This window comes from Erythrolamprus reginae, chromosome 2, assembly GCF_031021105.1.
Source record: "Erythrolamprus reginae isolate rEryReg1 chromosome 2, rEryReg1.hap1, whole genome shotgun sequence".
NCBI lineage: Eukaryota > Metazoa > Chordata > Lepidosauria > Squamata > Dipsadidae > Erythrolamprus > Erythrolamprus reginae.
The window spans coordinates 352,952,841-352,970,067 of record NC_091951.1 but is presented as its reverse complement, the minus strand read 5'-3'; the positions used below and the strand labels follow the sequence as shown (position 1 = coordinate 352,970,067).

Here is a 17,227-nt window from a genome sequence, read left to right as displayed (position 1 = left end):
AGATGGTTTTTGTGGTACTGGTGCTCTTCAACATCCCCCGGTGGAAGCAGGCGGTGGGCCGGTCCACGGCCTCCAGGTGCCTGGGAATCTGCTTGGGGTTCAGGTGGATGAGGACATCATAAAGGTCCAAGGGAGGCCGGAAGGCCATCTGCAAGAGAGGAGACACGGTTTTACCGTCAGCAGGTGGGAATCACGGAGCCTGAGGGGGAACCTCACAAGTCCTGTAGTCCAGTGATGGTGAAGCTTTTGTTTGTTTGTTTGCGTGGCAAAAGGGTGTGTGGGTGCACTAGCGCATGCGCACATGCCCACATCCATTCACACTCACACACACACTGCCCCTGCACATGTGCACAACCCTCACCCCCACCCCTGCAAATGAAGCCCGAGATGGTGAAAAAACAGCCAACTGGGCAAATCGGAAATTAAGAAAAACTGACTTCCGGTTTGCTTGGAAAACATTCTTCCCAAAGAGTAACAATGAAAGAGCCTGCAAGGGAAGAGCTGGGAAGATTGTTAGCACTTAGTTAGGGGGGGAAAAGCTACATTCAGAGTATAAGACACACCTGAATTTTCAGCCTCTTTTAGGGAGGGAAAAGGTGTGTCGTCTTATACACCAAAAAGTACAGTACAGTGGTACCTCTACTTAACAACTTAATTCATCCCGTGACCAGGTTTTTAAGTAGAAAAGTTAAGATTTAGCTTTACTAGATAAATAGTCAAAGCAATGGAAACTGCAGTTTAATGTTTCCAAATCTAAAATGATGTACTTGGGCAAAAGGAATCCTTAATCTGAGTATTGCATTGGCAGTTCTGTGTTAGCAAAAACTTCAGAAGAGAAGGATTTAGGGGTCGTGATTTCTGACAGTCTCAAAATGGGTGAACAGTGTGGGCGGGCGGTAGGAAAAGCAAGTAGGATGCTTCGCTGCATAGCTAGAGGTATAACAAGCAGGAAGAGGAAGATTGTGATCCCTTATATAGAGCGCTGGTGAGACCACATTTGGAATACTGTGTTCAGTTCTGGAGACCTCACCTACAAAAGGATATTGACAAAATTGAACGGGTCCAAAGACGGGCTACAAGAATGGTGGAAGGTCTTAAGCATAAAACATACCAGGAAAGACTTCATGAACTCAATCTGTATAGTCTGGAGGACAGAAGGGAAAGGGGGGACATGATCGAAACATTTAAGTATGTTAAAGGGTTAAATAAGGTTCAGGAGGGAAGTGTTTTTAATAGGACACAAGAACAAGGGGACACAATGTGAAGTTAGTTGGGGGAAAGATAAAAAGCAACATGAGAAAATATTATTTTACTGAAAGAGTAGTAGATCCTTGGAACAAACTTCCAGCAGACATGGTAGATAAATCCACAGTACAGTAACTGAATTTAAACCTGCCTGGGATAAACATAGATCCATCCTAAGATAAAATACAGAAAATAGTATAAGGGCAGACTAGATGGACCATGAGGTCTTTTTATGCCGTCAGACTTCTATGTTTCTAGAATAGAATAGAATAGAATTTTTATTGGCCAAGTGTGATTGGGCACACAAGGAATTTGTCTTGGTGCATATGCTCTCAGCGTACATAAAATAAAATATACATTTATCAAGAATCATGTGGTACAACACTTAATGATTGTCATAGGGGTCAAATAAGCAATGAAGAAGCAATATTAATAAAAAATCTTAGGGTATACGCAACAAGTTACAGTCATACAGTCAACATGGGAGGAAATGGGTGATAGGAATGATGAGAAAAACTAGTAGAATAGAAGTGCAGATTTAGTAGAAAGTCTGACAGTGTTGAGGGAATTATTTGTTTAGTAGAGTGATGGCGTTCGGGAAAAAATTGTTCTTCGGTCTAGTTGTCTTGGTGTGCAGGGCTCTGTAGCGACGTTTTGAGGGTCGGAGTTGAAATAGTTTGTGTCCAGGATGTGAGTGGTCAGTAAATATTTTCCCCGCCCTCTTTTTTACTCGTGCAGTATACAGGTCCTCAATGGAAGGCAGGTTGGCAGCCATTGTTTTTTCTGCAGTTCTGATTCTCCTCTGAAGTCTGTGTCGATCCTATTGGGTTGCAGCACCAAACCAGACAGTTGTAGAGGTGCAGATGACAGACTCAACGATTCCTCTGTAGAACTGAATCAGCAGCTCCTTGGGCAGTTTGAGCTTCCTGAGCTGGCGCAGAAAGAACATTCTTTGTTGTGCTTTTTTGATGATGTTTTTGATGTTAGGTGACCATTTTAGATCTTGAGATATGATGGAACCTAGAAATTTGAAGGTCTCTACTGTTGATACTGTGTTGTCTAGTATTGTGAGAGGTGGAAGGGTGGGAGGGTTTCTCTTAAAGTCTACCACCATTTCTACGGTTTTGAGTGTGTTCAGTTCTAGATTGTTCTGGTCACACCACAAGGATAGTTGTTCAACTTCCCGTCTATATGCGGATTCATCATTGTCTCGAATTAGTCCGATCACTGTTGTATCATCTGCAAACTTCAGTAGTTTAACAGATGGATCGTAGGAGATGCAGTCATTAGTGTATAGAGAGAAGAGAAGTGGTGAGAGTACACAGCCTTGGGGGGCACCTGTGCTAATTGTACATATATCTGATGTGATGTTTCCTAGCTTCACCTGCTGCTTCCTGTCTGTTAGGAAGCTTGAGATCCACTTACAAGTGTGTTCAGGTACCACTAGCTGATTTAGTTTGGTTAAGAGAATGTCCGGTACGATGGTATTGAATGCTGAACTGAAGTCCACAAAGAGGACCCTGGCGTAGGTCATTGGAGATTCTATGTAAAAGTTTGTAAGTAGAAGCAATTTTTCCCGTACGAATCAATGTAAAAGCAAATAATGCGTGTAGACCCATTAGGAAAAAAATAAAAGCTCAGAATTTGGGTGGGAGGAGGCGGAGGAGGAGGAAGAAGAGGAAGAAGAGAAGGAGGACAGTCGCTGCCCAGAGCACAGGGAGCGTTTCTTTTCTCTGGGCGCTGGCAGAGATTTATTCCCTCTCCAAACACCCAGAGAAAGGAAAATGCTTTGTTCGCTCTGGACTGCCAAAGCCTCCTTAAGCACCACCAAAAGGCTCCTCTGGCAGCCCGGAAAAGCCCGAGATAGCCGGGATTAAAGGGGGAATGGTAGGAAACTGGCCGGGCCTTCGTGCCGCTCTCAAATTTCCCAGGAAATTTTTCAGGGCTCGGGATCTTAAGTAAAAAATGGTTCTTAAGAAGAGGCAAAAAAAATCTTGGACACCCGTTCTTATCTAGAAAATAATAGTAATAATAATAATAATAACAACAACAACAACAAATTAATGCATTAGGTTTTTTAAATCTCTCTCTCTCTCTCTCTCTCTCTCTCTCTCTCTCTCTCTCTCTCTCTCTCTCTCTCTCTCTCTCTGGGTTATGTCACCTGGTCCACTTGACAAAGACTGACCCCTATCTATCATCCATTCATCATCCATCCATCTACAATCTACCTATCTATCTATCCATCTAACCATCCATCCATCTATGCACCTACCTACCTATCCACCTATCTATCATCTATCTATCTAACATGGTTTCCCACTATCTCAGAACTCAGTTTTTGAGAGTTGCTGACCAGGAAAGAAAATCCTCTATCATCCATCCATCCATCTATCAGATATCTATCTATCTATCTATCTATCTATCTATCTATCTATCTATCTATCTATCTATCTATCTACCTACCTACCTACCTACCTACCTACCTATCAGATATATATCTATCTATCTACCACTCTATCTATCTATCTATCTATCTATCTATCTATCTATCTATCTATCTATAATCATCTATCTATCGATCTATCTATCTATCTATCTATCACTCTATCTATCTATTTATCTATCTATCTATCTATCTTTCTATCTAACTATCTATCTTCCATCCATCTATCTAGAGAGAGAAAGAGAGGGGGTAGGAGAGAGAGAGAGAGAGAAATGAGAGAGAGAAAGTATGGTTGCAAAGGCCCTGAATCCTTATGCCGAATGTGATATTTCAGGTTTTTTCTTTTTAATAAATTCACAGACATTTCTAAAATTCTGTTTCCACTGTGTCCTTGTGGAGTACTGAATGCAGATCTAACGAGACAAAACTAAATTATCACAACCGTACGATCAGGCTGCAAACGACCCATTACCCATATTTCCAAAGTTCACGGCCAGACTTCAACCACAACCTGATCCATTCCTTGTGCCAAATTCCCTCCTGCCGTTGAACATACCACAAGAACACAAGGCCGTGAAAACAACGTCACGCACCAGCATTCCATAACAATAAGATTAGCGGTGGCAGGGCCTTATCAAAAGGAGCTGATCTGAGAGACTTAAGGCCTTAAATAAACTGACATTCACCCGCGGGCTGAAAGGACTTTCCGAGAGCCACTGGCAAACACAACCTCTCTGGTGCATAATGCCACCATGCTCAGGGTCATCGGACCACAAAAATTATCATCGTGGCACCGTATGGATGGAAAGGGACCTTGGAGGTCTTCTAGACCAGAGGTCCCCAATGTTTTTTGCACCAGGGACCGGCTTTAAGCTAGACCAGTTTTCCACGGCCCGGTGGGGGGGGGCTTTGGTCAAATTGGGGTGGGGTTATGGAGGGGTGGAGCTTAGTGACGCAGCCCTCCACACTTCTCCACAGGGTGGGGAGAATCAGGAGGCTCCTTTGGCGGCTGGGGGCTGCCTGGCTTTGTGATTTTGGCTGGGGGGGGAGTTAGGAAGGTCCTACTTCTCCCCCCCCCAGCCAAAAATTCAAAGCCTATCTGCTGGATACGGGCGATGAGTGGGACAGAGCGGCGCGGAAGCCTCTTGCAGCAGCTGCCACGGCCACCGGCTTCGGCGCCGCTCGTCCCGCTCATCGCCCGTATCCAGCAGATAGGCTTTGAGTTTTTGGCTGGGGGGGGAGAAGTAGGACCTTCCTAAGTCCCCCCCCAGCCAAAAACTCAAAGCCTATCTGCTGGATACGGGCGATGAGTGGGACAGAGCGGCGCGGAAGCCTCTTGCAGCAGTTGCCACAGCCACCGGCTTTGGCGCCGCTCGTCCCGGTCATCGCCCGTATCCAGCAGATAGGCTTTGAGTTTTTGGCTGGGGGGGGAGAAGTAGGACCTTCCTAACTCCCCCCCAGCCAAAATCACAAAGCCAGGCAGCCCCCAGCCGCCAAAGGAGCCTCCTGATTCTCCCCGCCCTGCCGACGCCCCACCCTGTCCTGCATAATGTCCTCTGCCGGGAGGGCAGCGGTGCCGCGGACCGGCTGGAAAACCCCAACGGCCCGGGCCCGGTCCCCGGACCGGCGGTTGGGGACCTCTGTTCTAGACCAACCCCCCACCCTCCCAAGCCAGGAGACCCTATATCCATAGAAACCTAGAAGATTGACAGCAGAAAAAGACCTCATGGTCCATCTAGTCTGCCCTTATACTATTTCTTGTATTTTATCTTAGGATGGATCTATGTTTATCCCAGGCATGTTTCAATTCAGTGACTGTGGATTTACCAACCACATCTGCTGGATGTTTGTTCCAAGCATCTACTACTCTTTCAGTCAAATCATATTTTCTCACTTTGCTTCTGATCTTTCCCCCAACTAACCTCAGATTGGGCCCCCTTGTTCTCGGGTTCACTTTCCTATTATTCTATTATTCCTGTTATTATTCTGTTCTGTTCTATTCTATAGTGCTTTTACAGTTTTACTTAGTTATATCATGAAATGTCTACAAGAAAACAATGAAGATTAGAGAGCAATAAGGACCCCACAGTTCTCCTCCGCTTCCTCCCCACAAACCCAACTCACTTCTAGCACTGATGATGTTCCCTAGCTGGGTAACGAAAGGTCTGCAAAATAAATAAATAACAACCAACCCCGACCAAGCTCAGATCGCACCAAGCACTCACAAACAAACCTGAGATCCGTACAAACCAAGCCACTTTCTGTCTACTGATGGGGATGGCAAGTTCCTCTATATCAGTGTTTCCCAACCTTGGCAACTTGAAGATATTTGGACTTCAACTCCCAGAATTCCAGAGCCACCAACCCTCCCCCAAAAAAGCTTTTAAGGATTAAATTTTGCTTAATGGACGTTGGGCAGGAAAGAGCAGAAAAGGCCCCACCCTCCCAGTTGCCATTAAGCAATTCTCATGGGGAAAAACAAAAGGGAGGGGAAAAAATCAAAATATGAGACCAGCCTCATAAATTAACCACAAATCGCATGTGGGGCTGAGTCACACATTGCTGCTCTTTAGCAAGTTCTGACATCTCCCTCCTCACTCTGGCCCCAAAGGAACTAGCAGCGCCATTCTCTCGGGCTCACGGTTTGGAGTTTGGGAAAAAGAACCATAGAAACACAGAAGATTGACGGCATCTAGTCTGTCCTTGTACTATTTCCTACATTTTATCTTCAGATGGATCTGTGTTTATCCCAGGCATGTTTCAATTCAGCGACTGTGGATTTACCGACCACGTCTGCTGGAAGTTTGTTCCAAGCATCTACAACTCTTTCAGTCAAATAATATTTTCTCATGTTGCTTCTGATCTTTCCCCCAACTGACCTCAGATTGTGTCCCCTTGTTCTTGGGTTCACTTTCCTATGAAAAACACTTCCCTCCTGAACCTTATTTAACCCTTTGACATATTTAAATGTTTCGATCATGTCCCCCCCTTTTCCTTCTGTCCTCCAGACTATACAGATTGAGTTCATTCAGTCTTTCCTGATACGTTTTATGCTTAAGACCTTCCACCATTTTTGTAATAATAATAATAATAATAATAATAATAATAATTATTATTATTATTATTATTATTATTATTATTATTATTATTTATTAGATTTGTATGCCTCCCCTCTCCGCCCCTCTCTGTAGCCCGTCTTTGGACCCGTTCATTTTGATCAATATCTTTTTTTTTGCAGGTGAGGTCTCCAGAACTGAACACAGTATTATTCCACATGTGGTCTCTCTTAGCTAACTCCATATAAACGGACCATTCTCATTAGTTCAAATTATCACCAGCCAATCCAAACACGGCTCCTATCTTTTTCACCAGCCTCAATGCCAAGCAACCCCATTTTTACCTGCCACAGGTGTGACATCTACACAATATAGGTACGTAAAAGGACGCACGTATTCGAACGCAACGCTATGTCCAAATTTCAAAGCAATTGGTGAAGGACTTTCGGAGATTTAAGATTTTGAACAAACGAACATTTCCATTTTTATTTATGTAGATTATTTTATATTGTTCTGAATCTTTATGCCAACAGCTGAAATGGAAACAGCAGCCTTAATTAACCAAGTTGGCAAGTAGAGATTGTGATTAATATCACTGGGCCTGTTTGGATGGCAAGAAGGTACCGTCGGGGTTTCAAGAAGTGAATCTACAAAGAGCATCGCTCACAGCTTACTATTGAATACGTCAACGGGAATACATAAACATAATTCATTACTGTAATCGGATTTTAATTAACTTTAAATTAAATTAAATCAAAGCCATTGCTGTGTGTTTGCATTTTGCAAACATTTCTTCTGTTTGTGGAACATTCACACACATATACACACAAATACACACAGGTGCCACTCAGACCACAGATAGCCCATGTGATGAAGAAATACATGTTTTAATATATTTGTGAGTGACATAGGGGAAGGTTTGGTAGGGAAGGTTTGCCTATTTGCCGATGACTCTAAAGTGTGCAATAGGGTTGATATTCCTGGAGGGGTCTGTAATATGGTAAATGATTTAGCTTTACTAGATAAATGGTCAAAGCAATGGAAACTGCAGTTTAATGTTTCCAAATGTAAAATAATGCACTTGGGGGAAAGGAATCCTCAATCTGAGTATTGCATTGGCAGTCCTGTGTTAGCAAAAACTTCAGAAGAGAAGGATTCAGGGGTAGTGATTTCTGACAGTCTCCAAATGGGTGAGCAGTGTGGTCAGGCAGTAGGAAAAGCAAGCAGGATGCTTGGCTGTATAGCTAGAGGTATCACAAGCAGGAAGAGGGAGATTATGATCCCCTTATATAGAGCGCTGGTGAGACCACATTTGGAATACTGTGTTCAGTTCTGGAGACCTCACCTACAAAAAGATATTGACAAAATTGAACGGGTCCAAAGACAGGCTACAAGAATGGCGGAAGGCAGTGTTCCCTCTAATTTTTTTGGGGGGTGGGCGGAAAAGTATAGTGTCTGAGCGGCAGTCCCTTCGGGACTGGGCGGCACAGAAATAATAAATAAATAAATAAATAAACAAACAAACAAACAAACAAACAAATAGAAAACCCACCCTGTTTTGCCTGAGAGAATTTCAAAATAAAATACTGTACTGTGTGTCTATAACAGTGAGCTCATAATAGGGCAACTCTATCAATATCAAAATGCCACTTAAATAGTTGAGCTAGTTTCAAACTAGATTTTGATTTTCTTTCTCTTTTCCTACCTCTCTTTTTTCTATCTGTTTCTCTCTCTTCCTCTCTCTCTCCTTCCCTCTCACTCTTTCCCTCTCAGCTTCTGGGCAGGTTTGGAAAACTCTGAGTTGATGATGATTTTTAAGTGAGCGATTGCTCACTGCTCAGCTTAGAGGGAACTATGGTGGAAGGTCTTAAGCATAAAATGTATCAGGAAAGACTTCATGAACTCAATCTGTATAGCCTGGAGGACAGAAGGAAAAGGGGGGACATGATCGAAACATTTAAATATATTAAAGGGTTAAATAAGGTCCAGGAGGGAAGTGTTTTTAATAGGAAAGTGAACACAAGAACAAGGGGACACAATCTGAAGTTAGTTGGGGGAAAGATCAAAAGCAATGTGAGAAAATATTATTTCACTGAAAGAGTAGTAGATCCTTGGAACAAACTTCCAGTAGACGTGGTTGGTAAATCCACAGTAACTGAATTTAAACATGCCTGGGATAAACATAGATCCATCATAAGATAAAATACAGGAAATAGTATAAGGGCAGACTAGATGGACCATGAGGTCTTTTTCTGCCGTCAGACTTCTATGTTTCTATGTACAAATTTCTCCCGGTCAGTTCTCGACCTATGACAGCAATTGAACCCAAAATTTCAGGTTGCTAAGCGGGACAGTCAGTCACTGAGTTTTGCTCCATTTTAACGACCTTTTTCTGCCGCAGATGGGACGTGAATCTTGGCAGTTGTTTGTGTAAAACCTCACTGTTCTCACCACTGCACTGCATTTCATTCGATAGGGCCCAATGCTTGAGTGTGTCAAAAACCTTTTGAGACTTGAGTCGTATTTCTAAAGGGTTTCCCCTGGAGCCAGGACAATTTGCCCGTGGCCAATTCACCATGGCCAGCTCACGTGGCCAATTTACCATAGGGCAAAGGGCTGTAGAACAAGAGTTGTGCTAATATCAAAGAAACGGGGCAACAGAATCAATCAAGAATGGAAAATGGTTTTTAAACATTTATTTTAAACAATTAAATTGAATTCTTCAATTGCTTGCGGTGAGTTGGCTGTGGGGACTTGACCAGGGGGAGTTGATCGTGGCAAATTGGCCTTGGTGAGTTGACCATGGGGAGTTGGCTATGTAGAGTTTTTGTTTTTGTTTTTTAATTAGATTTGTACGCCGCCCCTTTCCGTAGACTCGGGACAGCTAACAACAATAGTGAAACAACATATAACAAATCTAATATTTAAAATAATTTAAAAGACCCTAATTTAAAAACCAAACATACACACAAACATACCATGCATAAATTGTATAGGCCTACGGGGAAGAGAATCTCAGTTCCCCCATGCCTGACGACAGAGGTGGGTTTTAAGGAGCTCAGGAAAGGCAAGGAGGGTGGGGGCAATTCTAATCTCTGGGGGGAGTTGGTTCCAGAGGGCCTGGGCCGCCACAGAGAAGGCTCTTCCCCTGGGTCCCACCAAACGACATTGTTTAGTTGACAGGACCCGGAGAAGGCCAACTCTGTGGGACCTAACTGGTCGCTGGGATTTGTGCGGCAGAAGGCGGTCCCGGAGATATTCTGGTCCGATGCCATGAAGGGCTTTATAGGTCATAACCAACACTTTGAATTGTGCCTGGAAATTGATCGGCAACCAATGCAGACTGCGGAGTGTTGGTGTGACATGGGCATATTTGGGGAAGCCCATGATTGCTCTCGCAGCTGCATTCTGCACGACCTGAAGTTTCCGAACACTTTTCAAAGGTAGCCCCATGTAGAGAGCGTTACAGTAGTCGAGCCTTGAGGTGATGACGGCATGGGTGACTGTGAGCAGTGACTCCCGGTCCAAATAGGGCCGCAACTGGTGAGTTGGCCATGATCAGTTGGCCTTGGGGAGTTGGCCATAGGGAGTTGACCATAAAGATTTGGCCATGAGAGGTTAACCATGGGGAGTTGGCCATGATTAGTTGGCTTTGGTACCTTGGTCATGGGCAGTTGACCAAGAGGAGTTGGCCATCGTGAGTTGGCCTTGGTGAGTTGATAATAATAATAATAATAATAATAATAATAATAATAATAATAATAATTTATTAGATTTGTATGCCGCCCTTCTCCGAAGACTCGATCATGAGGAGTTGACCATGGGGAGCTGACCATGGGGAGTTGGCCGTAGGGAGTTGACTATGGAGAGTTGAGCATGGCAAGTTGGCCATGGGGAGTTGGCCATGTTGATTTGGACATGGGAAGTTGAGCATGATCAGTTGAGCATGAAGAGTTGGCAGTGAGGAGTTGATAGTGAGGAGTTAGCCACAGGGACTATAGGGACTGTAGAGAGTTGACCCTGGCAAGCTGCACCATTGAGATTTCCCACAGCTTGGGTGATAAGAAGAGATTTCAAAGGAGGAGATGACCATCCTGAGGTGGTCCACCTCTGGTGAAGAGGACCTCTGGCCTTCTCCTCAACTCACCTTCACGTCCTGGGTTCCCAGAGGGTCCATCAGCTGCTTCTCCAACACCTGAAGGGCCTCTTGGGCCAGGACAAGGAGGCGCTGGAGGATCTGGGGAAAGGAAGAGGAAGCACCTTTAAGAAGAGGTCAACCAGGCAAGGCAAGTATATGGTCATGAGTCACTTTTTTCAGTCCAGGTAGTCCTCAACTTACAACAGTTCATTTAGTGACCATTCACGGTACTGGAAAAAAATGACTGAGGACTATTTTTCAGAGTTGTAACATTTCTGGCATCCCTGGCGATGGGAATTTCAGTCCCGTCATAACCCGAGGACTTTTATCTCAGCTCTCAGCTCTGAGCACTGGATTGAAAGTTTGGTGGCGACAGAAGACAATATAAGGAGCTCAGAGTTGAACTGTGAGGTCTCTGACATTCGCATGACCCAGTTAGGTAGCACTGCTGATGTTACCTAGATGGGTCGGGAACCGTCTGCAATAAAACCATCAAACTCAGAAAACACCAAAGTCCTTACAGTCCTCTTCCTCCTCCCTGAAAAGCCTCCTAGCACTGATGATGTTACCTAGATGGGTCACGAAAGGTCGGCAGGAAAAATGTCCTCAGAGAGTGGGCGGCATATAAATTCAATTAATTGGTTTAATTAAAACCACCAAGCTCAGAGAACACCAAGGACCCCGGAAGACCATTCTCTCCTCCTCCTCCTCCCTTCTCTCCCATCCTCCTCCCTTTTCCTCCCACCTTCTTTCATCCTCCTCTTCCTCATTTCCCTCATTCCTCCTCTTCCTCTACTTCCTCCTCTCTCCCATCCTCCTCCTCCTCCCTTCTCCTCCCTCCTTCTATCCTCCTATTCCTCCTCCCTTCTCTTCCTCCTCTCACCCATCCTCCTCTTCCTCTTCTCTCCCATTCTCCTCCTCTTCCCTCCTCCTCCCTCCTTCTATCCTTCTCTTCCTCCTTTCCCTCCCTCCTTCCAGAAGAGGTTGTGAGAGCTGATTTATTTTTTTTTTATTTTGGGGGGGAGAACCAGGCCAAATTTTATTTAAAGCCGGATTAAGCAACAAGAACGATCAAGGGAATGGAGCCCCTCCCTTAGGAAACCAGGTTGCAAGGCCTTGGTCTCTTCAGCCTTGAAAGACGGCGTTTAAGGGGGGACTTGATCGAAGGGTATAAAATCATGCAGGGGAGAAAAAAGGTGGGGAGAGAAAAAAATATTTTCTCTATCACGCAATACTAGGACGAGGGGACCCTACCTAAAGCTCACAGGTAAGAAAGTGAAGACAAATCAAGGGAAATATTTCCTTCCTTCCTTGGAGGATAAAATGGGGGCTGTATATACAGGGGGTAGACATAAAAATGGAAACACTTGACTTTTTGGCATCATAATGTTTGATTTGTTTTTAATTCTGTTATTTGACATGTTTTTTTAAACTACCTTTTTTTAAAACAGAAATTTAAGGAAATTGGTTATAACCTTCTAGAAAGGGCAGACCTCTCAGACTTTCAAAGAGGCCAAATGGTTGGTGCTCGAATGGCAGGCACTCGTGTCACAGAAAGTGCCCAAATGTTTGGCCTTTCAAGAGGTCATGTCTCAAAAGTCATGACTGCTTTTGAAAGAGAAGGGAAAACGTCCTCAGCCAAGCACAGGTCTGGTCGAAAGTCGAAGTTGTCTGAGAGAGACCGGTCGGACTCTAAAACGAATTGTTAGAGCGCATCGCAAGACTGCAGCTCCTAAAATCACTGCAGAGCTCAATAGACACGTACAGAACCCAGTTTCCACAAAAACTGTTCAGAGGGAGCTTCACAAATCTGGATTCCAGGGAAGAGCTGCAAGGTGTTTCCATTTTTTTGTCCACCCCCTGTAAGTCTAAGTGCTATTGCTCATGCTATTCTTTCTTTCCTTCCTTCCTTCCTTCCTTGGTGGGTCAAATGAGGACCCAGTGTTGGAGGCAATGTGCTTACTCTGTAAACCGCTTAGAGGGGGCTGTAAAAGCACTGTGAAGCGGTATTATTTATTTGTTTGTTTGTTTGTTTGATTTGATTTGATTTGATTTGATTTGAATGCTGCCCCTCTCCAAAGACTCGGGGCGGCTCACAACAGCAATAAAAACAATATAACAGTGGAACAAATCTAATATTAAAAACATATAAAACCCTATCATTACTTAAAAACCAAACAGCAACATTCATACCAAACATAAAACAAAGTATTAAAAAGCCTGGGGGAAAAGTGTCTCAACTCCCCTATGCCTGGCGGTATAAGTGAGTCTTAAGTAGTTTACGAAAGACAGGAAGGGTGGGGGCAGTTCTAATCTCCGGGGGAAGCTGATTCCAGAGGGCCGGGGCCGCCACAGAGAAGGCTCTTCCCCTGGAGCCCGCCAAACGACATTGTTTAGTTGACGGGACCCGGAGAAGGCCAACTCTGTAGGACCTTATCGGTTGCTGGGATTCGTGCAGTTCCGGAGGTACTCTGGTCCAATGCCATGTAGGGCTTTAAAGGTCATGACCAACACTTTGAATTGTGACCGGAAACCGATCGGCAGCCAATGCAGGCCACGGAGTGTTGTAGAAACGTGGGCGAATCTTGGAAACCCCACGATGGCTCTCGCGGCTGCGTTCTGCACGATCTGAAGTTTCCAAACACTTTTCAAAGGTCGCCCCATGTAGAGAGGTAACGGAAGCATCCAACCGCTGATATGATTCCACAATGAGAAGTTAGAGAAGGGAAGAGACTGCCCAGGTAAGGCGGCCATGTACCTGAGCGGACGGCTTCTCTCTGGTCCACATGGAGACTTTCTGGTCTTTCGGGGTAGCAATGAACATGGCCGGGAGTTGTGGACGGGCTTCCATGAAGTGGCTTCTGATGGCGACGTAATCTGCCTCTGGAGGAAAAAAACCAAAAGTCACCGAATCAGAATAATAATAATAATTAATAATAATTTATTAGATTATTCGAGGACTCAGGGTGGCTCACAACAATAATAACAATGTACAAATCCAATATTTAAAAACACAATTTAAAAACCCTTATTAATAAAATAATCACACAACCCAATCAAACCATACATAAAGCAGTAGTTAGGGGAGGTGCCATTTGCCCATTCCCAAATTGCTTTTATATTTAAACACGAGTGTACCACTGATATAATGTATGTATGTATGTATGATGTGCCATTTCCCTTTCATATAGTGTAAAACATTTTAAGGAGCATCACAAATTTCATTTTCCATTTAAACAAATCTTATCCTTAATTTTCCACTATTTACACTAAGTTAGTATAAAAAAATATTAATAAAAATCAGAAACTAATATTTCAATATCTATCTGTCTATATATATAAAATTTCCTTATCTGATAACCTTAAAGTTCTCTAGCTCCAACATTTATAGCAAAACACATTAGCCTTTATATACACATCTTGAATCTGCTACCACCATTTCCAATTTTTTCGTCATTAACCACCTAATCTCTAATAATAATAATAATCTCTAATAATTTTTAAATTTTAACCATTTTTAATTTCCATCCATTCATAAAACTTTCCCCAAAGTTTATAATAATCAAAATCATTAAATTGTGCTGAAATGAATAAACTTAACTTTAAACTTAAAGGTAAAGTTTAAAGGTAAGTCTATTCATTTCAGCACAATTTAAAATCTCACAATTTGGTATCTTATTCAATTTCCAATTTTGTGCATATACTATTCTAGCTGCTGTCACCATGTGTATAATTAGGTATGCTTCTTCTTTATTAAAATTCTCTAGTAAGATGCCCAGAAGAAATATCTTTGGTTTGAGTTCAATAGTCTTTTTCAACATCTTCTGAATCCAATGTTGAATCTCTCTCCAAAATTTTTGAGCTTCCATGCATGTCCACCACATATGTTAAAAAGAACCCGGTAGCCTTGATGGATAACTTTGGGATGGTCACCATAATTTTTCAGTGTTTTCTACAAAAAGATATGGATAAAATTGAACGGGTCCAAAGACGGGCTACAAAAACAGTGGAAGGTCTTACACATAAAATTTATCAGGAAAGACTTCATGAATCTGTATAGTCTAGAGCAGTGTGCCGCGAGACATGGTCAGGTGTGCCGCGAAGCTCAGCAAGAGAGAGAAAGAGAGAGAAAGAGAAAGAGAGAGAAAGAAAGCAAGAGAGAGAGAGAAAGAGAGGCAGGGAAGGAGGGAGAGATAGAAATAGCAAAAAAGAGAGGAAGGAAGGAAGAGAGAAAGAGGGATGGATTGGAGAGAGAGAGGAAGGAAGAGAAAGAGGGAGAGAAATAGAACAAAAGGAAGAGACAGAGAATTTTTTTCGTTCAAACTTTTTTTAGCGCCCCCCCCCCCCCCCCCCGCTCAAGGTGCCCCATTATTTTGTATATCTAAAAAATGTGCCGTAGCTCAAAAAAGGTTGAAAATCACTGGTCTGGAGGACAGAAGGGAAAGGGAGGACAGGAGGACATTTAAATATGTTAAGGGGTTAAATAAGTCCAGGAGGGAAGTGTTTTTATTAGGAAAGTGAACCCAAGAACAAGGGGACACAATCTGAGGTTAGTTGGGGAAAAGATCAGAAGCAACGTGAGAAAATATTATTTCACTGAAAGAGGAGTAGATGCTTGGAACAAACTCCCAGCAAACGTGGTTAGTAAATCCACAGTAACTGAATTTAAACCTGCCTGGGATAAACATAGATCCATCCTAAGATAAAATACAGGAAATAGTACAAGGGCAGACTAGATGGACCATGAGATCTTTTTTCTGCCGTCAGTCTTCTATGTTTCTATGTAGTGACACTGCTGACTTCTCTGCATTTTGTTTATTGCAATATACAACACTAATTAAAAAAAAGACAATGACAAGGTAAAGGTGTTGGGAGGGGAAAACCCCCCTCAAAAGGATGGAAAGAAAACAGGTTTTTCTGGCACTAAGTTTTGCATTTCTAGGCAGCAAAGATTTAAATGGGGTGGATTTTAATCAGAGGGCCTGCATCTGGTTGAAGAAGCAAAGTGGCCCAGCCTAGATCGGGCTTTGATGTATCCCTCGCACGGCGCAGATTTCCATGGCATCCGTCTAAGGAGGGCAGCTTTGCTTAACTTGGACTGCCCCGGGTTCCAGAACTGGTTATCGCATTTAGCTGAGCATCGCTGAAGTCTTAATAAGGCCTCCTGATTGAGACCTTGGACTCTCTGAGCCTCGAGAAATTTAATTTAATTTAATTAACTTCTAAGCCGCCCAATTCGCCTGGTGCACCAGTTGCGACCCTATTTGGACCGGGAGTCGCTGCTCACAGTCACTCATGCCCTCATCACCTCGAGGCTCGACTACTGTAATGCTCTCTACATGGGGCAACCTTTGAAGAGTGTTCGGAAACTTCAGATCGTGCAGAATGCAGCTGCGAGAGCAATCATGGGCTTTCCCAAATATGCCCATGTCACACCAACACTCCGCAGTCTGCATTGGTTGCCGATCAGTTTCCAGTCACAATTCAAAGTGTTGGTTATGACCTTTAAAGCCCTTCATGGCACCGGACCAGATTATCTCCGGGACCGCCTTCTGCTGCACGAATCCCAGCGACCAGTTAGGTCACACAGAGTGGGTCTTCTCCGGGTCCCGTCAACCAAACAATGTCGCTTGGCGGGACCCAGAGGAAGAGCATTTTCTGTGGTGGCCCCAACCCTCTGGAACCAACTCCCCCCAGAGATTAGAATTGCCCCCACCCTCCTTGCCTTTCGTAAGCTGCTTAAAACCCACCTCTGCCGCCACGCATGGGGGAACTGAGATACACACTCCCCCTAGGCCTTTACAATTTTATGCATGGTATGTCTGTATGTATGATTGGTTTTTTATATAATGGGTTTTTAACTGTTTTTTTTTATTTTGGATTTTGTTATTTACTGTTTACTGCTTTTGTTAGCCGCCCCGAGTCTGTGGAGAGGGGCGGCATACAAATCCAAATAATAAATAAATTAAATAAATAATAAATTCCATGTGGACTCTGGGTGGCATACACTCATAGGCAGCATAAAGCAATAAAATATATAAACTATTATTATTATTATTATTATTATTATTATTATTATTATTATTATTATTATTTATTAGATTTGTATGCCGCCCCTCTCTGCAGACTTAAGTAACATTAAGTAACCCCAAAAATATAAACCCGTAAAAAACCCAAACAAACATTTATTCAATAACATTCATCTTTCTGGGGCCAAGTATTTGTTCTATGGCCCTCAGGCCTCCCTGGCAGAGCTATGTATTCACAGCCTTTTGGAACGGCAGGAGAGTGGGGGCAAGTTGGTTCCATAGAGCCGGGGCCACCATAGAGAAGGCCCTCCCACGT

At 43.4% G+C, this 17,227-nt stretch overlaps 1 protein-coding gene across 2 annotated transcripts in view; it reads right to left on the bottom strand.

Annotated features, from left to right (window-relative positions):
* NOL6 (nucleolar protein 6) overlaps positions 1-17,227 on the bottom strand; it is a 70,821-nt gene that overhangs the window by 6,460 nt on the left and 47,134 nt on the right. For both annotated transcript variants that reach the window (XM_070743655.1, XM_070743656.1), the window contains exons 22-24: positions 13,641-13,765; positions 10,892-10,981; positions 1-148 (exon numbers count right to left, since the gene is read on the bottom strand). The exon at positions 1-148 is cut by the window's left edge and continues 53 nt beyond it. In XM_070743655.1, the coding sequence (XP_070599756.1) occupies positions 1-148; positions 10,892-10,981; positions 13,641-13,765 (363 nt within the window). The remainder of the gene's footprint in view (positions 149-10,891; positions 10,982-13,640; positions 13,766-17,227) is intronic.